The 24,487-nt window shown below is 50.9% G+C and overlaps 7 protein-coding genes across 7 annotated transcripts; 3 read left to right on the forward strand and 4 right to left on the reverse strand.

The window, feature by feature from the left end:
• Window positions 1-3,349: 3,349 nt before the first annotated feature.
• Window positions 3,350-4,208, forward strand: ALT_7138 (DUF614 domain protein; the record flags this gene model as incomplete). Its single annotated transcript, XM_089600191.1, has 3 exons — window positions 3,350-3,941; window positions 4,013-4,118; window positions 4,172-4,208. 3 exons carry the CDS (start codon window positions 3,350-3,352, stop codon window positions 4,206-4,208), a joined length of 735 nt encoding a protein of 244 aa, XP_089455653.1.
• A 2,177-nt stretch (window positions 4,209-6,385) lies between these two features.
• On the forward strand, window positions 6,386-8,623 carry ALT_7139 (PalH/RIM21 family protein; the record flags this gene model as incomplete). The annotated part of the gene is made up of 1 exon (XM_033557327.1): window positions 6,386-8,623. One exon carries the CDS (start codon window positions 6,386-6,388, stop codon window positions 8,621-8,623), a length of 2,238 nt encoding a protein of 745 aa, XP_033413218.1.
• Window positions 8,624-9,242: 619 nt separating this feature from the next.
• ALT_7140 (uncharacterized protein) lies at window positions 9,243-11,428 on the forward strand (the record flags this gene model as incomplete). The annotated part of the gene is made up of 2 exons (XM_033557326.2): window positions 9,243-9,353; window positions 9,422-11,428. 2 exons carry the CDS (start codon window positions 9,243-9,245, stop codon window positions 11,426-11,428), a joined length of 2,118 nt encoding a protein of 705 aa, XP_033413217.2.
• A 384-nt stretch (window positions 11,429-11,812) lies between these two features.
• Window positions 11,813-13,538, reverse strand: ALT_7141 (MFS transporter; the record flags this gene model as incomplete). The annotated part of the gene is made up of 6 exons (XM_033557325.2): window positions 11,813-12,546; window positions 12,599-12,688; window positions 12,740-12,905; window positions 12,955-12,992; window positions 13,054-13,316; window positions 13,366-13,538. The coding sequence occupies 6 exons, from the start codon at window positions 13,536-13,538 to the stop codon at window positions 11,813-11,815; spliced, it is 1,464 nt and encodes a 487-aa protein (XP_033413216.2).
• A 718-nt stretch (window positions 13,539-14,256) lies between these two features.
• On the reverse strand, window positions 14,257-15,604 carry ALT_7142 (pepsin-like aspartic protease; the record flags this gene model as incomplete). The annotated part of the gene is made up of 4 exons (XM_033557324.1): window positions 14,257-14,594; window positions 14,645-14,893; window positions 14,953-15,230; window positions 15,282-15,604. 4 exons carry the CDS (start codon window positions 15,602-15,604, stop codon window positions 14,257-14,259), a joined length of 1,188 nt encoding a protein of 395 aa, XP_033413215.1.
• Window positions 15,605-18,117: 2,513 nt separating this feature from the next.
• ALT_7143 (uncharacterized protein) lies at window positions 18,118-21,555 on the reverse strand (the record flags this gene model as incomplete). Its single annotated transcript, XM_089600192.1, has 6 exons — window positions 18,118-18,885; window positions 18,938-19,233; window positions 19,287-19,334; window positions 19,383-20,383; window positions 20,442-21,357; window positions 21,405-21,555. 6 exons carry the CDS (start codon window positions 21,553-21,555, stop codon window positions 18,118-18,120), a joined length of 3,180 nt encoding a protein of 1,059 aa, XP_089455654.1.
• A 936-nt stretch (window positions 21,556-22,491) lies between these two features.
• Window positions 22,492-24,410, reverse strand: ALT_7144 (putative UV radiation resistance protein (UVRAG); the record flags this gene model as incomplete). The annotated part of the gene is made up of 2 exons (XM_033557322.2): window positions 22,492-24,267; window positions 24,327-24,410. The coding sequence occupies 2 exons, from the start codon at window positions 24,408-24,410 to the stop codon at window positions 22,492-22,494; spliced, it is 1,860 nt and encodes a 619-aa protein (XP_033413213.2).
• Between the last annotated feature and the right edge of the window lie 77 nt (window positions 24,411-24,487).

Raw genomic sequence — 24,487 nt, forward strand, 5'->3', positions numbered from 1 at the left:
GAAACTTTCAATTGAGTTTAGATACTTGAAAGCATTGGATGGAAAGGATGAAGACGGATCATTATCGTAGCATGGTATTAGGAGAAGGGAAAAATAAAATAAAAATAAAAATAAAAATAAAAAAAAATAACAAAGAGGGCAAATGGAAGTGAATATGGTGGGCCAGTCTTCACTTTACTTCCGATCTCTTCTGTATATTGGTATCTACATCAGACACTGTAAAGAGTTCTAGACAGGTCTCACATTCAGAGCAGCACACAGTGAATCACTGATGGGTCTCTATTATCTGACTACGGAGTACTTGGTTCAGTAAGAACTAAGAGAGACAGGGCGCTAAGAACCACGCTTTGTAGGATAGAGTTAAGGACAGGTTTAGGCGCTCTTAATGCAGGTCCAACATGCCAATAAGAACAAGAGTCTTTCTAGTCGTAGTTCAGAATCATGACTGAGATTGGGGGTTTCCCCAGGAAAAAGGAGCTGTGGCTTGTCCATTCTATTCCTCTTTGGGTAATCATCTCCAGCGTCTTTCTAGTTCCATTGGATCTCCACGCGGTTTTACTGGGTGCATAAACAATCTGAAAAGAGGTGGGAATATTATGTGGTGAAAGCAGCGTGCAATCTCATTCTCGATTTCCAAAGCCAATTCTCTGAGTAGACAGCCCTTAATTCAGGTATGTCGCTAGACAATTATCTCCCATATCCCCTATCTACTGGGTAGGTACCGATAGCGCTTGACTGATGACCCACGAGACTAAGGCACTGTTTATCTTACGTACTCCATACTATCTACCAGCAAGATACATGCCTTACGAGGGTGAGATCGGCATTCTTCACTGTCAGATGTCGCTGATAATTGACCACTAAACTGGCGTTTGATAAACTCTCCTATCTAAAAATTTGAAATCCAGAAATGAGACAACTTTTCTGAATCCCTGGCCCATTAAATCCTCTCGAATCGAAGAAAAGTGTTTCGCTTCTAAAACCCAAGATGTATAAATCATGTTTATACCGTTTCAAGCATCAATAATCTATTCCTCTCTGTCCAGTTTTCACCGAGCTGCGAATGCTGGAGACGTTCAGCGTCAGGAACGCCAACCATTCGATAGACAACGTGATCAAACTGCTGGCCACGAGGATCTCTCCTCCTCCCCGGAAACTCCACTCCTCATATCCCGTCGATCCGACTGGTATGTCGAGATGGAACAGTCGATGAGAGGATGATTGCATTACTTTCAGATATAAAATATCACAGCCTCACCGGCCACGAAAACAAAGTTTTATCGAAGTATCCTTGTTTCTTCCCTTGCGTCATATTGTTAGTTTGTCCCTTTTCAGACATCTGCATTTCTATTCTCTTTTCCTGAGCCTTCTGATGCTAGCTATTTTGACACAGTGTATCCTTGCTTTCAAACTCAAATTCATTATAGCATCGCGGCATTATATTTGATGTCGCTAAGGTCATCCCCTGGGAACATTTACTCCTCCATCTGGTGAAGTACAAAATTGGGCTGCTCCTCATGCCCAACCCCCCCTTCCATTATTAGAGACTGGTAGAAGTCTTCCCATACATCTGAATTTCCCAAAAAGAGAACCATGCAGAAGGATTCATTTATCCTCGTAAGTGATCGCCTGTGACCTGTCACATTACTCACATATAACCCCGATCAGCCTCCAGCCGATCATACTCGATGTCAGTATTCCTTATCTGGAACTCTTCTGCCTGCAATTATGCATTCAGGCTCTTGAGACTTTGTTCAGAAGGTAACCACGACTTTGATACCAGCATACAACGTTCGATCAATCACTGCGATGCCACTGATGGCCGTAGTGCTTCCTGGCTGAAATTGCAATGCCTGAAACCGGAGTGTAGACGCTCAGGGCCGGCGCAATATATTCGACCTATGGCGTCTCGTCTGCCAAGAGCTGCCATGGTTCTCTCTCCGTCTGTTGCCCATACCTGGCCTTGGAGAGGACCTAAGCGACCAGTTTACTTTGAGCGATAAGCTCGCTGGTACCCCTCCCGTTTTGGTGCGGTTTGTATGCAAGGGAATTTCCCTGATATCAGCTCCCAGGAATCTTTGGATTACCCCTCTAACTTATAAGGTGCTTCATGGATAATGCTCTTGCGACCCCGTCATGGTGTTTAAGGTATCTTGACGGTGGGGATATAGTACTAATATAACAGCTGCCAGGAAATATAGTACTTGCCTTTTAAATTGACCTAAGATAGACATTCTAGATTGAAAATACCACTGTCTTCGAATAGATAAATTCTGTGATAAACACCGCACTTAAGTTATAGTTTTGGTGATAATTGATTGGTACTCTGTAGGATCGAACAGGAAAAAGAGGGAATTTGAGAAATACAAAGCCTAAGCCAGCGATGGTATTCAATCTGCTAAAAAGTAAAGGTAGTGTCAAGTTGCGTGCGTGTTGCAACATGAGGTTGAGGGAGTGAGCCAGTCGCCTTGCTTATATATATTTTCACATTTGTCCCGTGTCTCAAGGCTCTTTTACTATCAAGAATAAGAACTTTGAGAACTCACCATGGTTTGCTTTCTCTCATTGGCTGTTTTGTTCTCATTCTGTCTGCAACCAGGCAGGAGAATCACACATTCACCCTGCATAAAAATCCAACAAAAGCGAGATCTCAAATACGAGACAATTTCCCCTCAAAACTGTCACAATATTGCGGCGTAGTGAGCTTACATCCAGATTGCTCCTAATATTCCATCTTCATTGGTAGAACAGCATTTTTGGCACTATCCGATGTGATAACGACAGGGCAGTGATGTGATGAGAAGTTGTCCAACGGGATGTCCCGAACGGGCGCCTGGCCAACGATCGCTGTGACTGGTGAGAAGTCATCGCGACTGCTGCAGGCTAAGCAGTTGGTGCAACAAGCTCTCATAATCCCAAAGCACGAGATCCATTGAGTTCTGACCACTTGGAGACCAAGCAGCCATCCCGCAGCATGATCACAATACATCTGAGCGCTTTTGGTCTCCACTCAGTTGTGCCTGTTACTCCATGAAGCAGACACTTAATGGCTCTATGACCCCGATTTGATGGCGCCGGATCATACTATTGCATTTGCATCTGGTTTCAGAACTTGCGCTCGTATTCAGTTCTTTCTGGCCTCCTCTGTCAAGGAGCGAGGAGAGCCTGCACGGTTTTGATGTATGCGATGAACCTGACGGCAGCAGGCTGAACGAAGCGCACGCAAGCAACCTTATCCTATCAAGAGCGCTTCGGTTGTCGCCAAGCGTTTGCTTATGCTGAACTAAGCATTTCCAGTCCGTACGGGAGATTAAAGGCGTTCGTCGCTCGAAGCAAGTATACTACCACAATGGACCGGCAATTACGATTGGACACCTCCTTTGGTGCGGGAACTCAAAGATACTCTTTCATTGAGACGCCGTTGGAAATGAATCCTTCGCGACAAAGGATAGAGCGACAAGTACCACTGCCAGAATCAGAAACAAAACCCGACGCTTGCCCGGTTCAGCAGCACGTCGCGGCAACTGAAGACGTTCAACCATCGTTCAATGAGAAAGCTCAATTTCAGCATGAGTCTGCTGCGTCTGTCTACCCCGGTAGTCCGCCCATTGAGCAACACCCTGCGCACTATGCTCCCTATGCAGAGGATACGCCACAACAAGCGCAGTTCGATACCGTTGCACCAGCATACTCGTACAGCGCTGGCCCCGATCCACTTCCAGTCAAGACGGACCCTGATGCGTCAGGTCAATTCTCAGAGTCTCGAAAGATAACCGTTGCACCTGACGAGAACCCATTGCATTCTCCCCGCCTGCCACATTTTCCTCCACCGATCATGACCAGCGCGCCACATGCAACTACGCCAATGTCCTATCATCAACCGGGGCAGGTTGCACACCCCAACCAGGTCGTCAAGGGTGGAACATGGAGTCATGGTTTATGTGAATGTTCTAGCATTGGGACATGTTGTCTTGGACTCCTGTGTCCTTGTATACTATACGGGAGGACGCAGTATCGCCTTTCGATGAAAGCGAAAAAGGAGAACCCAACCAACATGCTAGGCCACGAGACATGCAACGGCTCGTGTACGGCAATGGCCTTGCTATGCGGATGTCAATGTGAGTTTCTTAATCATGCTGACAGCAACGGTTCGATACTGACTTTGTTATAGGGCTGCTGGCTACGGTGCAGCACACACGGACACGTAAAGCGTACGGAATCAGCGGCAACGTTGGGTCGGATTGTGTACGAGCGACATGCTGCACATGCTGCACGCTCATACAAGACGAAAAGGAAATCAAATCTCGGGAAGAAGAGCGAGAGAGAGTTGCTTGGGCCACCGGGCAGGCACTGGTATCGCCATATGCAGCGCCCTTGCAGATGTCCTATGGCCAGCCGCCGAGATGATGTCGGCCCAGGTCGCCATAGATCGATATGCTTACCTGAATGGCCAGTGTATCAATCCGTCAGGCAAATTCCTTTGAGGTCTTGTCTGCCGTTGGATGAGAGAAACTTTCCTCTGGCAGGGCGACGAAACACGTTCATTTCCTTGCCACCTTCTTTTCCCGGGTCGTTCTACTGGATGGCTTGTGTTGGATTTATTTCCATTTCACTCATCTTCTGTTACTATCTTCACCCTTCAGCATTGAGCGAGGGGTATCCCTAGCTCCGGCGTTGGATCGTGTTTACCGGCATCTGAAATCTTGCCGAATTATCAGGCAATGTATATACGCATCGACGTCAAGGAATATAATGAGATCCATATTTTCAAATCACGTCTATGCTTGGCCACCTTAGAAGATCAGCGTTTCATCATAGACCCTGTAGGATTGCGTGAAATCCTTCTACCCGAATATCAAGCTACGCTTATGTATTTTGGCGAGTGGCCCACGGTTTCAGAACTTATCCCGCTTACCAGTTGATGACAAAAGCTCAGAAAGTCGTCCTAGCAGCTTCAGAGTCAAAAACACTTCGGTTAGCTGACACAAGGAGATGGCGTGTAGCTGAATGGTGGTGATTCAGGTGATTCGGAGTTCAAGCTCCAAGGTTGCACATATCTTTGCCATAATTACTCCGTACAGGCGTCCAATTATCTGTAGGACAGAAAGGACTCAACTGTGAGAATATGCAATGGACACAGAGTCACAGTCCATATTACGCATTACGCCGGGATAACTTGGACCAGCCAGTCAGGCATGAACCGTCTTGTTCTCATTGTCCTTTAGCTTTCCTGACTCTGCTCGTTTAAAGATATGGCAGGAAGCCGGATAGATTCATGAAAGAGGATGCATCCCACTTCTGTCAGCATGTTTGACATCACATCATAGAGCTGAATCAGCGATCTACCCAGCGCGGGTAGTATACTCACATGCATGCACATGGCTGCTGTGAAACACTTCCCCTCAACCAAGCTCAGGACGAGGAGTTCTAGATTTATCGACAGGAGACAAGCAGTGGAATAAATATAGGAGCTACTGAGTTTGTGATGGAAATGACCTTTAAAAGTAGCGATGGGGTGTTCAGAGTCGAATTTTACCTGACTGCGGCAGTCCAGCAACTCTTAGATGTGCAGAATCTGGAGGCCAAATTTGGTCCGTAGCGATTAGTAACTAAATAACTACCAGTCCACAAGACGATCACTTGTCGTCGGAGGAAATCTGCTCATCGCTGGAGAGTAAATGTTGGCTTACTGTGCAGTTGGTCAATGGCTATAAGAGATCTGGACCGCGGTGGCGGGACTGTTCATCAGATCGCACCAAGTCTTGGCCTCGTCTCTCCTTAAGGTAGCCTGGCGAATATGACCTATGCGCACCTCCTCCGCAACCCAATTCTCGAACAAGCCTTTTCCCCCATTCTTGTTTGACATTTTGTCTTGCCTGCCCCTGCTTCATCATCTTTGAATACCGATTCATAGCACGTGTCGGTTTCGATACTCCTTGCGCCTCCAGACTTGTCCGTTCCTACCATCGTATAGGGACCTGACTACTCGCGAATGACCACATTCATTAGAACAGTGCCATTATGGGGGTTTGACGCAATTTCCATCCGTTTGCATTAATGGTCATCGACAGCAGTCTTATCGCATGATATCCCGGGTTTTATGAATCCCTCGCAACCGACGACGACGACGTAAGAACGTCTTCAAGAGTCTGCCTGACCATGGGGGATGATGCTCGTATAACTCCCCGCCAAATATGGGCTAATCCAACGACGACCACCACCAAGTCTTATTCGCCAGGCTGCACTCCCTTTCTGCTTCCTAGCGATGGTATGTGATTATCATTAATCAATCGTGTTGTGCAGTTACTTGGTTTAGATGTCGCTGCGTCAACTGTAGCGGCCTTAGATCTCTCTCAACTCTAGCTGACTGTCGCGTCTGTTGCGCATGCTTCTAGGCTATGTCTATCTTAACAGATCCTTTGCAATCACCCTCACAGAAAATGCCGTTTTCGAGCCCGTATGTACGAGTCAACCAACCGATACCCGGCAGCCATCACCCCTCCTTGACACCCGCGATCCCTTCTACTCTTCCGTCACTCCGCAGTTATACGCTATCGGCTGCGCAACTGTCGTGAGCTATCTCCTCGTCATAATACTACTCATCACACCACGAACGTTCTATGTTGGAGGTCCCGGTGGCGGCGCCAATTTCTTGGGCCGCCATGGCATGATCAGCGGATCCTATAGCGGCAATTCCTCGGTGGTTGGCGTGGGTGGAAGACCGTGGCTACAGAAAGTAGCTGCGATACTGGTGGCGGTATCGTTGACTATCGCGTCCGCGGACTCGTTCAGGGTCGCTGAGCGGCAGTATAACTACGGTTATTCCGATGCCGAAGCGCTCACCGAGGAGGTTATCGATGGCACAGAGATCCGCGTGGTCAGAGTTATATCAAGCACGTTTCTATGGCTGGCTCAGGTGCAGACGCTGATACGGCTATTCCCGCGACATAAGGAGAAGATCATGATCAAATGGGCCGGGTTCGCGTTGATTGTCTTGGACACGATATTTAGCATTCTGGATAAGTTTCTTGTCAAGACCAATACCACGCGGCCCCGACTCTACGACGATGCGATTCCCGCGCTCAGCTATCTGTTTGAGCTCGCGCTCAACCTTCTATACGCCGCCTGGGTCATCTTCTATTCACTATCCAAACACCGATATGCCTTCTTTCACCCCAAGATGAGGAATATCTGCTTGGTCGCACTTTTATCTTTGTGTGCTGTTCTCATACCCGTCATTTTCTTCGTTCTGGACATCGCCAAAGAAGAGATTGCCGGTTGGGGTACCTACATACGATGGGTTGGGTCAGCTGCTGCGAGTGTTGTGGTCTGGGAGTGGGTGGAACGAATTGAAGCACTGGAACGGGACGAAAGGAAGGATGGCATTCTCGGGAGGGAGTTATTCGACGGAGATGAAATGCTGGAAGTCACACCATCGGAAGAGGTCGACTGGCCTCGCCAGACCTACGGTGGAGGCGACCGGGGCGGGGGAAGCGGTACGTCCTCGGGATGGGGAGGTGTCATGGGGTTGACACATCGCCCTCTGCGCACAAGGGTCGGTCTACCCCGTGGCAACCGCAAGCCGGACAAGCAACGCAAAACAGTTGGTTCCGATGTGCGACGTCATGGAGCTGGCCGCCCGACACCACCCCCGGCGGCTGCTACTCCAGTTAGTCGCGCGGATACCACAAGTGCAGCCAGCACCGTGTATAATGTCCATTATCACCCAGTGTCTAGCCCGACGCCTCCTGTCGTTATGCCTCATATGGAGGAGGAAGAGGAATACGAGACAGACCAGCTGAAAGAAATGGCCATGAGAACCGACGAAGGAGAAGCTGACGTCGCGCAGCCGCGTCTTTCAGCGCAGCAGACCCGCGAGGAGTCACCTCAGATCGTCAATATGGACGGCCGTTGGCGAACGATCCTTAACCCCTTCAAGAAGAGACATGCCTCTCTGCCCAGAGAAGTTGCCTCAGCACAGGCAGACGAGGATCCTTCGACTGCGCAGGAAGATTTGTATGGCGACGAAAGTGACAGGCAGCGTACTGCATGCAGTAAACAGGGAAATTTGTTCCCATTCAATTTCAGGATCATGCCCGGCTCTGATAGGCGAGACGCAGAGGCTTCCCTACCAGTGACCGTCATTCCTGCCAGACGCCGGGGCCAGAATACATGGTCTCCGCAATGGTTGAACGACGCAAACATACTGGAGCCGACGCCCAATCGTGTCGTTCGTTCCGACCGCTCCAATCTGCCCGTGAGGGTGATCCAGCCGCAGACTCGAACTGCCGCTCCGTGGAGTATGCCTGAGGGGGATTCGATTCTCGGCAATGGCAACTATGAACTGCGCTACGATCCGGAGACAGCAGCGCTTATCGTGCCTGATGACCATCATGCACAGCAACAAGCTGCTGCAGCGAACACGGCCCACCATGGAGACGGTCAGCCTGTTGGTGAGGCAACCGGTGGACCTGCGGGACATGATGCTCCTGATGCTCTGCACGAGTATCAAAATAGCGCTCCACCTGACCAGCCTCCATCGTCGGCGACGTCACCACAGGATCAGCAACGGTCTCCGACTCATCAGAGCCCTGGGGTTGATCCCAGTCGAGACCACACATGATCCGAGCGATAGCTGTTGGCGTCATGCGCGATCTTTGATTGTTGTCTTTCTTATTGGCCGGGTGCTGTCTACATTCTATTACCCTGTCGACTGTTGATTTAGCGAGGAGTCGGGGATCATTCACCATGTGGTAATCGGTTTTCATTTCTTTTTCGATGATATGTTGTCACTTCTTACTTACGAGCTGGAACGATGTGCACAGCGTCTCGTCGCCTATGAATTGCACATTACTTGAATATTTGGGAAAGGTAGAGCAACTGGCGGGTTTACTGAAAGTCTAGCTGTGTAAAAGATACCCTTGAGATCTTTCTGTCATATAACAATAACAAAGTCCATAATCTTTTGAATGTTTCGATCTGCTTGACATTCTCATTGCTTTGTAGACCACCGTGGGAATTGAATAGGACCGTAACATTGTAGCCTAATCAAGCTTCACAAGACGTCTCTCGGAAACTCTTAGATCCGCGCACATCGAAAAAGTTGCTTCCCGCACCGCCTCAACTGAATTGTCATCATCCACCTGCAGCGATCTTCGGCCAGACCTCGATGCATCGCTCTCTTGTCCTGGACCGTACCTTGTGTCAGTCAATGCTGCGACTCCATCGTCGGGCGTCGCATCATGGCGGCCGTCAATCGGAATATGTTTGATGCCAGCATCACGACGGAGCGGCCGCATGGTGCGTCACTGTTAGTTCTACCGCTGAATCTGCTCGCTCTCATTATAGCTCAGGTTTGTGTCCCAGAACGCGTTGATTTGAATAGGAAGTGATGAAAACTGACGCAGTCTGACACATACAGCTTGACAATACCGGTGACATTGCTCGTCTGTGCCGAACATGTCGAGTCCTCAATTACATGGCCCTCCCACAGCTCTACAAACACATCACCTTGACCTCCTACGACAAAATCCGATACCGCGGGGATGAGCCGGAAGGAATCGGCAGCGCCAGCCCCTTCTCGATGGGCCTCAATGCTGTCATTACGAGACCGTACGCTTCGCTAGTGCGGTCGCTGACGCTGCGGGGCGACTGGCGGGAGGATGAGCTGGAGGAACACGCGCGGGTCGGCCGGGTGCCGGACTCATCGATGATGTTGAACATCGCGGTGCGGGCGGCCGTCGATCGGATGACGGAGCTGGAGAGTTTCAGCTGGGAGCTCAGCACGAAGATGCTCGAGACGGTGTACCTGGGGCTGGCGCAGCGGCCGAAGCTCACCTCGCTCAGTATACGATTTCCCTCGAGTCGGCATCCGCGACCCACGATCGTTATCCCACCGATGCCTCATCTGCGCTCGTTGAAGATCACGCATATCGATCCGCTGTGCTATCCCGATGATATCTCGACGTTGTTGTGGAAGTGTAAGAAACTGCGGGAGCTCAAGATGCACTGGTCGCCGCGGATGCGCATCGAGCAGGAGCCCAGCGTCATGCTGCATGATTACTTTCGCAAATGTATTGCTGCGAGGCAGCCCTTGAAGGTCAAGAAGCTGGCGCTTCAGAATCTATATGCCCGTCACAGCGAGGAGTTCAAGATTGCTCTTGACCCGAGTGCGCTCGAAGATATGACGTTTCTCAGTGAATGTGGATCGGAGAGTGCCAAATCGTTGAATACCTTTTATGACAGCAGCTGGCCGACTGGGCCTCCCGGTCAGGTGAATTTCAAATCGTTCAGGCAGGATTCCACCTCGAGGAGACATGCTGAGTTTTTGTCTTATTTTACTGGCCTGGAGAAGTTGTATTTCGTCAATGCATCGCGAGATTCATCGGACAATGTCAACTCGCCCCGGCGATTGCTCCCGTCTTCGGCACTCACACCGCCGTCTCTGGATCATACCACCAATGGTTCAACTGTGAGCGCCTCCACCGAGGAAACTCCTGCCGCTTCACCGGGGTCGAATACCGGTGTGCAGGCTAGCATTCGTGATATCTACCTGAATAACATCATCATGAACCACTGCGCAACCCTACGCCATCTTCTCCTCCCCTCTCGCTGGCCACTCTCAGCGTCCACAATAGCTCGTCTTGTTCATGCTAGTCCGCAACTGGAGCAACTGGCTTTGGCAGCAGATCTTTCCAGTATGGATACTTTGGGACTTGTACTCCCGTTTCTGCGCAATCTAGTCGCTGTTCGCCTGCTGGTTCCGACTGGGCCGGGATCGTCTTCGGCAGCATGCGAACGATCACGACAAGCGAAGACTGATTCAGGGCACTCGTCCAAGTCTTCGTCTACACCACATCCTTTTTCATCGGCACGGACTCTCGCTGATATAGTTGAGTTGGACGATCAGATCCTTATTGAGAAACTCAGCGAGTCACTAGCGGATCAGAATTTATTCCGCCAGCTGAAGATCATCGGCATGGGCCACAAAGCCTGGCAATTAGGCGATTACTACACGCTGCCTGCAGACAGTGCAGCTCCCAACCCGGAGCCGCAACCCACGACGCCCACAGTTACCTCCTCCTCGACCAGTTCAGTTGTCAACGGCCAACAGGACCGGAGCCTCATGGCCGGTGATCGACCCTTCTCGCATCCCCAGGATTCTCTCACGTCGACACCTAACAGTACACCCCTCTCAGCCGAGCCTCCTCAAACCAGTCAACCATCGTCTCTCCTCGGAAAACGTCCGCGGCAAGATAGCTCGCCGCCTGCACGGCCGCCTACGAATTGGGAAGCCAAGCTGGATGAACTGTGCCTCCCGACACAGATAAGCAAGGATGGCCGGATCTGGAGAAGACGGGTCCGACGCGTGGGGTGGGAAGTGTTGCAACACTGGGAGATATGGGCTCTGGATTCCCAGGATATTTGATTTGCGTCATACCCGGACGGCGTATCGGTCATGCTGTGCCTTGTGTTGTCATTCTTCATTCTAATCAATCCCTGGAGACGTACAGGAAGGATTATCTGCAGGTGATTGATTCTCTCCACTCTTCTCTCTAGCGGGACATGTCTATATCTCGTACATAGAATATGTACCTAGATGCATATAGTTTTATCAGTAGTGGATAAGCGTTGATTCGATCTGATCCAGCTGATCCTTGCGCCCTATCCAGCCCCATCATAGTACTAAAGCCGACATACCATAATGGAACGAAGTACCAATAGGCTAAAGCAACAACCATCCATCTAACATTGCTAGTGCCATGGCCAATCCACTTGATATATAGCCTAATCCCAACCCTGCCGGATTGCATCACAGAATATACCGGAACCCGGTAATCCCACTCGCAATCCCACCCTGCAAGCCTTGCACCGCCTCCCTCTCCTCCCTCTCTAGCCTCTTATTCTCCCTCACCAGGACGAACCTCAACCAACTCCCCAACACCGCCGCCCCAGCCTGCAACCCAATACAAATCCCCAACGCAAGCCGATAATGCGGCCAGTCCTTGTCCCGATAGGTAAACGGCGTCCAGATCCCCGTTGTATTACCCACGCCGTTCATGAAAGCATAGGCGACGGCGCGTTTCGCAGGAGGGCGGGGCATGGAGCTCGCGGCCCAGCTGAGTGTAGTCCCGTTCATGCAGACGCAGAACATCATTAGGAATGTGGCGAAGTATTTTGCTGCTAGCGAGTCGGTGGTCATGAAGAGGAGGAGGCCGGCGATGGCGATGGGGATGGGGTAGACGAAGAACCAGAAGCGGGATTGGAGGCGGTCGCTGAGGAGGCTGTGGAAGTAGCTGTAGAGGGTCATGAAGATGAAGGGCGGGGCGGCGAGGAGGAGCGAGATGGTGTGGTTGTAGCCGAGGGAGGAGGTGAGGGTTGGGAAGAAGTTGGTGAAGCCGAAGGAGCCGACCATGCAGATATAGATGCCTGCGAAGAGGTAGAGTTTGGGGTCTGCGAAGGCGAGTTTGAGGCCGGTGAGTTGCGAGGAGGCATTGCCTTCGTCGAGGTCGGATTCGGCGGCTTGGAGGGCCATTCGTCGGATGGCTGGTAGGCTGGTCAGTAATTGTGTATGTAGAAAGAGATGAAGGAGACGTACCGACGTGTTTCATCTCGGGGGATAAGGCACGCCAGTTCTCTGGGAAGTCTGGCAGCAGGTACCAAGCTATGAAGCCGAGGAAGACGGAGACTCGTCAGGGTTAGTGAGTTGCTTCAGTCAAATAGAGCAAGTGTGGCTTACTGGCTCCCTCGATGATATACAGCCATCGCCATGCAGATAATCCCCGGTTACCGTCGAGGCCGTTCAGTATGCCGGCGGCGATCAGGCTCCCAAAAGCATTGGCAATATGCGAGGCCGAAAAGAATATGGTCATCCGCACGCCCAGTTCTCTCTGCGTGTACCATTTCTGTGTAGGTCAGAGACAGGCCCGTAGCTTCTTGAGGATCTTCACCCACCGAGAGATAGAACATGATACCCGGAAACAAGGGCGCCTCTATCGCATGTATGGAATCAGTCCAGGCCCCCATCGCCCAGAAGAGAAAGCCTAGGCTTACCAACTACACCCAGGATAAATCTGCAAGCAGCAAGGGATCCATAGCCCTTCACCTGCGAGGTCAAGAGCGTCACCAGTCCCCAGGCGACACCAAAGAGGCCGATATAAGCCGAGGGACGGCCGAGATAATTCAGAAGAAGGTTCGAGGGGATCGGCCCAAGGACATATCCCACGAAGAACACCGAGAGCCCGACCTGGTATTCTGAGCCAGAGAGATGGAGATCACGCTCTAAACCCTGAAGACGGGCAGCGGTATAGTTTGACCTAGCTAGGGTTAGCATGAACCGTCCATAGTCTTGCGGGTGCAGTATACCGGTCAATGAAGTTGAGAAGATATATCAAGACAATAACAGGCATGATCCGTATATCCAGCTTGCGACGTAGTCTGGGCTCGATCTCGCGCTCATCCTCGGAGAGTGAGTCGACGACCGGTGTCGAGTCATCCGTGGACGAACCGTCGTCGTATTGAAGCACTTTTTCCACCATTTTTTCGGATCAGATTTGTACAATGTGCCAGATGAAATAGCCATCTTGACACTTGAACCGTCAGCCTTTATATAGATGTTCATGCGAATTGCGGCTGACTGTCCAAGGCGATATGTGTTACCTCACTCTTCTCCCTTGCATTGACCCTCCATCAAGGCCAAATATGTGAGGCGTATTATCTGCTGGCTCGAAATTATCCCCAGCATAAGCGGTGAGCTCGTCTGGAATGACTCTGATAACACAGCATGATGGAGAGAAGATTTTGAACGCAAGAGCTGTTGGAAGAGAAGGAAGCAGATCTTCTCGCTTCAATCTCAGTAGACAGCGTAGATGCAAGAGGCCGATGGTCTCCTACCTCAACCATGTTACCATCCAGAATTATTCAGATATAATTCTTTAGGTGATCAAGCTCAGAGATTTCGGTTCACAAGGAATGGGACGTCCTGCAGTTGATAAAGACAGTTCTCTCACGTGCACCCTGCACATCTCAACGTACTCTAGCTAAGATATATATTCGATATATATGTGGATTTTGAAAAAGCCGCATAAGTTACTATCTTACTAATGCAAAGCAGAAAGAGTCTGTGGTCATAATCATATTGCCGTTCTAAACTAAAGTCATATACAAGAACGAAACTGGAGATAATTCTCGACGGACACAGGCCCTGTAGATATAGCCGGGCTGGCCTCAAAGACCAAGAACCGCGTGCATATTCATCTATGCCTGAGGGGCAAAGCCGAGTCTGGGGCCTTGGGAGTCGAAGACGACGTACTGGCTCTTGAGGAAGATATCTCCGAAGATGGAGAAGCCCAAGCCGGAGTTGCTCTGGATACCACCGAAGCAGGTAGAGCTGCCGTCAGTGACGGGGGCGAAGTTGATGTATTCACCGGGAACGACGGCGTTGTAGCCTCCGATGACGGTAGTGAAGGAAGGAAGCTTTGTGGAGCAGGGGAAGACATAACCACCGTATTCGTTGCTGTTCTTGGCTCCAGAAACCTGCCGGTAGTAGGCGGCAACGACGCTGTCATCAAGCAGGAGGAGGGTGGTTCCGGTGTCTAAAATGGATCAGCCTGGTACTTTTCAAACGAAACAGTGAAAAACATACCAGCAATGCCGCTGATCTGGTTGTGGTTGGGGGCACCGTCGCCAACACCGTAGCCATCAGCAGTGAACATCCAGAAACCCTGGGAGTTGTCGACGTCGGTATAAGTGAGCTGTCCCTGGAACTTGGAGTTGTCGATGTATCCAAAGTCGTAGGTTCCTGGAGCGTGGTACTTCAGGGTCACAGCAAAGAGAGGAGAGTCCAACTGGGACTTGACAGTGTCAAAGAAAGTAGTCTGAGGGCGAGGACTGACTGCATCAATTCAAGTCAGCGGGTTGAGGTCAAAGTTAGAAATCTTGACAGCAACTCACCGGTGTTGATGGAGCTGAATGCCAGACCCAGCAGACCATCATTGTCCTTGTCCTGCACGAATTGAGAGCTGATTTGGCTGGCAGCCTCCACAGCCTGGCTCTTAGCAGTGACACCCCCTACGGTGACGGTATCCTTGTAGACGTCACCGCTGGCACCGCTACCATCACCATATTGGATCTTCCAGGTGTAGCCATTCAGCTTCTGGGCACTGGTGGATGGCTTGTAGATAGCGTGGCCGCTAGACTCGGAAGCCGAAAGCTCGGAGGAAAAGACCCAGCTATCACAGTTAGTCAATTCAATTCAAGAAAGACGGACAAGATGCGCTTACAGATCTGCAGAGCCAGTGTCAAAGTCCAAGTTCAGGGTTGTTCCACCGACTTTGACGGGAGTCAGGTATTCCGAGTCATATTGCTCGGGGGTAGTAACAGCGCTGCCGGAGCTTGCAGCCGCCTTGACACTGTCGGGGACAGTGCCGCCGTACTTGGTCAAAGCATTGGCATAGACGGCTGGAAGATTGACGGTCTTCTTGTCGGTCACTGGCCTGGCCACTTGGTTGATGGTGAAGCCCTTGCGCGGCTGAACCACAGGGACAGCAGACGCAATGGTCGAGAGACCGACAACGACAGCTGTGACTTTGCTAAAGACGACCATCTTGATGAAGCAACGGACTACTGGACCGTGGGAAGTATCAAGGAAAGAAAGGAAACAGACGATCTCAAACTCTTGCTGAATGAGAATGAGGATGAGATTCCGTCAACAGCTGGTGAACATGCCTCCTTTATATGCTTTTTTTTTCTCTTCCATGGGCCTAGGATAGATAGCAGCTACTGACGGAGTCACTCCGGGGTCAGGAGGACCAAGTTTCACCTAAGCCTTCACGCCATATCTCTTATCCAGGAAGTCCGCGATGAAGATCTACAAGATCCAGGGACATGAATCCCGTCATCCAGGGCTGGAAGACGAATTGTCACACCCACCCGGCTAGGCCAAGGGAAAGATGGAACGGCACCCTGGCCGCGATTGTCGGTTCTAGATAGCGTAGCGGGGCGAACGAAGCAAATCAGCTGGAGTATCCATCCAGGAGGTTAGCGCGGCCACCTTGAATGCTACGGCAGAGGTGCATGTTGCTTGTTTAGGACAAGAGAGCACAAGAGAGGACAAGATTTCTCTTGTCCTTCTGGCTTCTCTTGTCCTGCTGCACGGCTGGATTGGACGGACAACGCCGGCTGCTCAGGCATTAAGCTATCTGGAAAAGTGAGAGAAACGATCTCATTCGTTATGAGCTGAAGATCGTCATTGATGGTGTTAGTGTCTTCAGTGGAGAGTGGAGAGTGGGGAGCACAGGACTCACGGTACTGACTCAATCTTAGGAGCCGAGTGTACGGAGTACATTGTAGATTAACTGCATAAACCAACGGAGAAATTTAACCAGGGTCATCTGGGCTTGACCGGAGTCCGATGCAGCCCCTGAGGAGATGGAAGCATGAGAGAAGTCAGAGGATGATGAGAGACCAGGGTCTCAGCAGGACGATTGCAACGTTTATTGGATGGATTCACGACTTCACATGGATGGTGATACATTTCGAGATTCACAGGGATTGAGAAGCCTACGCCGTAGAACATGCTGGTCGAAGATGAACGATCTAGACTAAGGTAAAAGCGATAAGCCCTGCCTTACTGCCTTGGCCGCGGAAGATATCCCATGATCATCCCTTATCTCTTTGATGCTTCGATCGTTGTATATCATCCTTCTATGAGTATGTCGATCCCTCACCAGATATTACTATGTTAACTCACATGTCAATGTTACAAAACTACTGCAGACCTGTGAGTCCTTCAACAACTCTGTTCTCTCAACCCCTAACGCCAAGGGACACCCCAATCCACCTGCGGAGACTAGCCCGGGCGCGATGTCACTTTGAGACTTTCACCATCCACTCACACCCTAGCTCTTATTATTTTTCTTATTCAGTTTTCAGTTAGACCCTCCGAGGTCCCCGTCCACAACCCGAGCAATTCAGCCATTCAGAAGCTTCGATGCGGTCCTCCCTGACCAAGTCCCAAATTGAAAGGGTCGGAGTCCGAGCGAATACCGGTGCTTGAATGTTGGGAGATTCATCAGGTGCAGCCTGTGGTTGTTGATCTTCAAAGATAAGCGAAGAGAAAGGGACTCTGGAGCATAGGATGACTAAAATGAATCGTTTATCGGGGCAGATCATTATTGACTGCCCTGCAGGGCCAAATCGTAAGGATATTTTCATCTGGAGATGGATATACCTCAGATCTCGTAGTAATATCATGCTTACCTTCCCTACAAGCTGCAGCATCTACATCAGTGGTCTGAACCAGCACTTAACCGTAAGACAAAACAAATAACCGCATATAATCGTTACAAGGCCAATTATCCCTACAAATTTCCGCAGTTCTGGCCAGGATGGCGGAGTCCATTTCCTTCGTGATCGGCATCTGGAGCTCTTCGGGTACTTCGGATGGAGCATGGAGTCTACTTCTACTGCACAAGGGAGAAGCCGCCTCCTGCGGCACGCATATGCGAGGTGAGATCACTGCCTTCAGACAATATCAATTACATCGAGTAGATAAGTAATAATAATAACTCTCCGTTAGGCTAATTGTAGACAGAAAACCGAGGAATCAGCATCACACTGCATAAACGACTGTGCGACACTGAAACATCCAGAGTGCATACCAGAGAACCGCGCATGTGTCGTTCTACGGTTCTAGAAACGTTATTATTTAAGCTCGTATCCAAGGGTCTGGGGTGTTGACATTTGAAACTCCCGCATAGAAACATACATGACACATGAAGATGTCTTGAAACCGCCAAGCTGTCAAATAACCCTTTCTCATACACTATACAAGGCTTTGTTGAGAGCCGTACTGAGAAGCAACTTCAGAAATGGAATGCAACAATGCAACCCCGTGAAGGTCACCTTCTAGTTACCAAGGAACAATCCTAAGACAAGCATATATAGGATCGAGCCACGGAACGCTAAGCATGGTCGCAGTGCTTGGCGCCTGGCAGGCTAAAGTGTAGAACTCCTTGGCTGAGGTGAAGTATGTAGCTCAAGTGAACTTTTAGGAACAGCGCCACCGTTAGATTAAGCATGATAAGCATTCGTCATCATTGTCTGGAATGGGATCAGCTAAGACTGCAGGAACTGGGACGGAAGCCCGTCGCGCCCCGCTGAATCGAGGCCGTCGCCCGTGCCGTCATATTGCTCGTTGAGCAGGACTTCAAGCATGTCAAACTCGCCTACCATTGGCCCTGTTCCTCCGAGGCCGTGATCAACAACGGCCGTCGAACTGTTGAAGAAATGATCGAGCGGAAGCGCGAACCAGTCCGGAAGTCCGCCGGAGGTGCCGGAATTATCATTCATTGATTGCGAAGGAACGTTCGATCCTTCCATCCCTCCGGCGGGAGGCGATGTGTGCGGTTCGTAGTAATTATGGTACACCGACGGTGGTGGAGGCATGAATGAGACATTAATATTTGAAGAATTGATCGGCTGCGCTGGGATGGCCGCCAGGGGATCATGCACTGATCCCATTGTGGTACTCGTCGGATTATTGCCATCAACGTAGCCAATATTCTGTGCTGCGCTGTGGCTCGGTGTCCATGCATGGTTCGATCCATCCCGACGGCCTTGGGCACCATCGCGAGGACGCGGTGACTGGTGCCTGGAGACTGGTGCAGAGGTACGATCTTGACCGTCACCATCACCACCTCGGTCCAACGGTGCAAATCGCAAAAATCTTGTGCGAATGCTGGTCGTAAGCATTTCCACCAGCCGAGCAATGGCGTGACTCAGGTGGACATCGTCGACGACACATGTCCTCAACGCTTCCACCGTTCGATCCTGAAGGTCTAGCGATACACGTACATCATCCTCTTTCGCTCCAAGGGTGAATGTCTGCGACCGTCAGTCAGGTTTGCCATACACACAGAAAATGACGGAGACCTACCTTGAGGATGAAGATCATGCCAGACAGAATCCGGAAGCATGTCCGCACAGGAGCGTGCTTGAGGTGATCGCCAGGAACCAGGTCATCCAGTACAGTTTGCAAAATCCGACGTGACGCGTCAACAACTTCCTGTATGTATTGCTCGTTGACACGGTACAGCTCCATGAGCATATGAAACCAATTGTTCGACGAGGGTCCAGAGCCCGGTCTTCCGCTCTGAGCCTGGGCAGCCTCGTTGGACATTGTGGTCCAGCGGTCCACGACTGCTTGTAGAGCTAACGAATTGACATAAACGCCTGTAGAAGGTTAGGATATTGCATTCTATAATTCAAAATAGGTGGCCGCCTACGGGTATATTCGTATTCAATCATCAAGATGTGCCGCATGGCAGGTGCGACTAAACAGTCAGCATTATATCAAGAGCAGTGTAGTACACAGTACTTACGGTCAATCGTGTCGATGTTATTCCGCCATTCTCGTAGAAAAGGCTGAAATCGGTCAATCTGGTCACGATATCGTCCACTCCTAATCAGTTCCGATGTCTGTTCATTAGATGCGAACAACAACTGATTGCTCTGATACATGATCTTGGTGATTCCAATCCAGCAGTCATGCATCCGATCAATAGTTGTATCATCACGTTTTGAAGTCGACGCAGGAGTTGGTTGGATGTCATTAGTCCATTGTGGCAGTGGAAGCATAGAAGGGATTCCCAGACGGCCGCTGCTTTGCGTGATGTAAACGAGAATCAGACGCCGCAGTCGACGTTTTCGTGTCTGCTCGGCAGGAGAGTCGTTCGCAGTCTTCGCTTCGCTCTTCTGATCAAAGACTCCCAGCTCAAAAGCCAGCGCTTGTGCGGTGCTCAACAGCATCCAGGACATCCGATCAGACCGCCAAGCGGGCTCCAACCACTTCTGGAAGGCGAGTCTCCCCTCGCCTGAGATTTGAGAAGCCCGATGGTTCGTTGGCTCACCATCATGGTCGACATCCTTCTCAAGGCGAGTTTGAGCGTGCGCGTCCAAGTCCAAGAGTGTATTTTCATCATCACCAGGGGGGAAGTGCAGATTTCTGGGGTGCCAGTCCGTGAGGATCAAGAGCGCCTCGATACTGCCCAGGGATCTCAAGTTTCCTTTGAGACTCACTTTGGCTGCGCTTGGGGCCAGGTCAAATGACCGAGGCTTGCTGATTCCAATGCCGTTTCCGCCGAACTTCTCTTGGCCCCAGAAAAGACGCTCAATCATTCCCCGAAGATAAGACCAGAGTCGATCATGAATGTAGAATGACCGGGTATATGCCCCATCACCCTTGGGTTTCATATGGCGTGATGCGGTCGTAAGAATAGTGACAGCCAGTACAGGCTCGTCAGTGAGAAGGGTGCGATGAGTCGAAGGATGTGAAAAGTCAGGAATGACGATAGGGCTCAATGGAGCAAGATGTTCATAGTAACTGTAATCTGTCAGAATAAAAACATCCAAGGGACAAGACAAGAAAGTTGAGCACTTACTATGCCACGTACGCCATGGATTCCTCAACGGTGAGCCAACCTGCCCGAACAAACCGCAGACGTGACCAGGCTCTGACGGCATCGACGAACCCTGGATCCTGCAAGTTATCTATAGGTTCATTGTGATCGCGAGCATCCGAATTCGTGTGATCCACGGAACCCGATCCTCCCGTATTATAGAAGTTACCCACGGGCACGGTACCGGACCGAGGTGCTCGCGGAAAGGAACTGCCTCCGCTTCTAGGAGTCCCGGCCTGTGTCATAGGAGACATTGGAGAATTGAAGGACGAAACCGATCGCCGCGCGGCGTATCGATTCTCGAGGCTCTGCCGATTGAGATCCTCCGTCCGTCCTGCCGCTTCGGACAGTAAGTGCAGAGCATCGTGACTGTTACTGATCGCGGGCGACAACAGCTCAACAGCCGTGCGATTCATCATGGGCTGGCTTCCCTCAAGACCGAAACTCATTCCAGGGCGCTCCCCCAGCGGCCACATGGGAGGGCGTGCGGGTCTCGCATCCTGAAATTGCGAAGTAGAGGATGCAGGTTGATTAGTGCCGTATCGTTGACCGGCATCGGCGTGTGGTATTTGATTAGGTGCTGGGGGAGGTCCCTCGGACCACTTCTGTCGCGAATGCAGGCTGTCACCATCAAGCGATGTCGGCTCCGGTCGTGCGTTGTAAGACCCGTCCGGCGAAGACCCATTAGGAGCCGCGTCTCCGACCATCATCCGCTTGTCACGGAGGAGGACCCCATCGACGCTGTCTTCGATCTCGGAGGGCTTCCGCTTGCGCCTGGTCGCGGAGAACTCGCATCGTTTGCTTTCGCGACGACATCGTACACACGGAGGGGGACGCGGGTTATCGACACCTGCAACGATGGGATTAGCTTTTGCTCTTTCTTTCAACTGCGCGCTTCCTAGTCGCCGTGCAGATTGTATGGCCAAGATATAGGACGGTACTCACTGCCAAGGTCACATTTGACCTTGCGCTTGCGGCAAGGGTCGCAGGCTTGATAACCACGACGATGCTGAGTTTGAGGCGACGGCGACTTTTGCCCTTGGCCGTTCTGCGCATAAATTCCGTTCTCGTGCTGTGTATTGCTGGCAGCCATCATGATCGTGTATAGCCGCCTTCTGCCGGCACAATAGAGGGAAGTGGATTATGGTGGATTTGGGGTATGCCGATGCAAAGCGAAGGGGCCGCCAGAAAGCGGTGGGGTTTGCGGCCGTTTATCAGTTATCACACTTCTCCGGTGACTTTTCAAGGACTCGAGGGATCCACGTTCCGCCTGCAGGTCCTTTTTCCTCGAGGTAAAGCACGTGTAGGCAATGCAATTGTCCTACTATCGACGAAAAAACGGATGGAAAGTTTTGCGATGATGAAATGGAAGACAAAAGGGCGGATTATGAGATGATGGAGAATGCTATTAACCTCGCTAAGCCAGAATTCGCTGGGTCCGAAAAAAATGCGGGGTAAACCAGGCGCAGAGGGATAAAAGGGAAAGCAGATAAATTATTTCCTTGGATTCTAGGCAGAGAAGCGTTCTAATGGAGCCTTCCGTGCCCTCTCGTTCGTTCCAAGTTCCTCGTATCCTGTGGTTCACCAGTCGTGAGAGGCTTAGAGGGATATCTGTTATCAATAATAATGCTAGGGTATCAGACTCCGGACTAATCAGGGCGAATCGCCCAGATTCCCTGTTCTTCCTAATTAAAGTACAGATAACAGCGAAGATGGCGTCCGCTCATTGGAACAAAATCTCCTTGGTAGCCCAGAAATGGCCAGGCACGACAATCCAACAGTAATACGCCAAGGATATGACCTGTTAATGGGTTTCTAGAAACTGTGGAAGAAGGTAGAAGGTTGCATCATGGCGTCTACCAAGTAACGAATCAAGTGGGCAATGGGGACCATCGCACGAATGGGAAAAGAGACAGATAAGAGACGGGTACATGGATAGATAAACGGTCAACAATCGACAAGACAAGACAAATGTCGTACTCATCAAGAGTACCTAATGAGGCATTATTTAGGGAACAGACGGAATGATCTTCTAAGCCACTTGATAGGAGGTTGCGGTGCTAGTCAAGGCTGGGCTTGTTTGTTTGGCCTTGTCTGACGCGAGATCTCCATTTAATTTCGAGCTCGGTCTCACGTCTTTGCGAGGGAAGATCGACTCGGTATAGCCAACGCTGTCTTCGCTTCCCCGTCGCGACAAGCTGGGAGTCAGCCGTCCTTGGAGAAGACCACGGATCCCACCAGACTTGCGTGCTGGGATCTCCGAGGTACCAGCGGTGAGAACGTACAAAAGATATTTCAGGTTGGGGAGAGTATGTCGAATATCGAGTGCTCGCAGGCTTAACTTATTCAACAGGAACTCAATGTCTTTGTTCAGCAGGAAGACTCCATATTCAAACCGGTACTGGACATTGACCGGGTACAAAGGGTAGGTCCGTTGAGCTAATGAGGCGGACACTGGATCTTGGATCAACGAGTTCGACAGATACGGATTAACCGGGTAGGGGATCGGCACCGATAGATAGAACGAAAGCAAGTAAACCAGGTGCGCGGTATACCCAAGCGCAGCCGCGACGGCGTCCCGATCGATGTCGCCGAAATTCGAGTTGGGAAGGGCAAGCCCGGCGATAGTGAACGCCAGCGGCTTGTCGGGAATCGGCTCGATGGGGTAAATCGCAAGCAAGTCTTCGGCAATGCGCCGAATTTGACCTTTGGTCGCTTCAGTATTCTGTTTCAGTACCTTAGAGCAGGAGGCCAATTTCTGCTGAGCGTCTGGAAGATGACTGCGAGCCTTTCCCTGACTATACCGTCCGCGCTCCATGGCTTCTCTTCGAGCTTTGATACTGGCAATAAGTTCCTCTTTGCGCTTGCACGTTGCGCGGAGCTGTTTTTTCCCCGCCGCAACGGCATGCTTGGTCAGAGCAAGCTTATCTTGGGCGCGGGAGACGTCGCTTGTGAGAGTCATGGCATGATGGTTCTTTTCTAGAATCGCACTAATCTGCGACTCCAGTTTCTCTCTCGTGGCGAGCGCGTCTTGAATGCATTCGTCCAAATTCGCCAAGCGCATCAGGGCGTCGTAGGAAGACGTTGGCAAAACGACCCCGTCTGAAAACTTTGACGCGCCCGAAGGTATCAAGGTGTTGGAGGATGGAATACCAGTTAGGTTAGTATACACACCGTCTGTCAGATGGAAAAGAATGGAGTTCGACGGCAAGGGTTGGTGGAAGCTATCCAACGATTTGCCGAGAAACTGTAGCGACTGCAGGCACAATTGCAGTTCGACCAGCAACACATACTCCTCCGTGGCCATTGCTTTCGCCCAGAGCTTGAGTGTAAGGCAATCCGCGCGGGAGACTTTCGGTCCGCAAACGTTCAAATCAAAGGCCTTGAAGCTTGGGTTGGTAGCATTCTCAACAACTTCGCTCACATAGACAGGCGTATCGATGCCGTCGCAATGAATTGAGAACCATGTATCTGCCATCCTGGTTTTCGTAATATCCTCCAGCTTGATCTGTCTCATCTGTGGATTGGGGTCATTCCACGGGAGCATGCTTCTCCTCCGTAGTCGCAATGCAGGTTGCTGCTCGGCATCGTCACGGTTGTCCGATGCCGCGGGCGCGCTCTTGAGGTCGACAAAAGATCGTGACTGTGGCAAGGGCCGGCTTGCGCTTTGAGCTAAGAGTTTGGAAGGGGATTGTAGAGAATTTGGGATCTCCTCATCGTCAATAGTCTTCCCACGAGGCCTGCTCAGGGGGGGAGTGATGACGAGGTTGCGGATCGAAATGCCTTGTAAATGTCGGAGCTTGCGGTTCTAAAGTCAATGCATCAGCAGCGGTACAGAAACCCTTCGTAACATAATGTTTCAGATACCGAAGGAAACAACCACGGCCTTTCGCGGCGAGTGCCAGCCTCGTCCTTGTCCAGCCCATTCGAAGTGTTCGCTGTCCGCGACATTGCGGGCGGTCGAGGACTCAGCTATAGCGGCGCAAGGGTTGTATTCGTCCGATCATTCTAATGAGCACCTGGATAAT

Source organism: Aspergillus lentulus, assembly GCF_001445615.1.
Source record: "Aspergillus lentulus DNA, contig: Alt12, strain: IFM 54703, whole genome shotgun sequence".
Classification (NCBI taxonomy): domain Eukaryota; kingdom Fungi; phylum Ascomycota; class Eurotiomycetes; order Eurotiales; family Aspergillaceae; genus Aspergillus; species Aspergillus lentulus.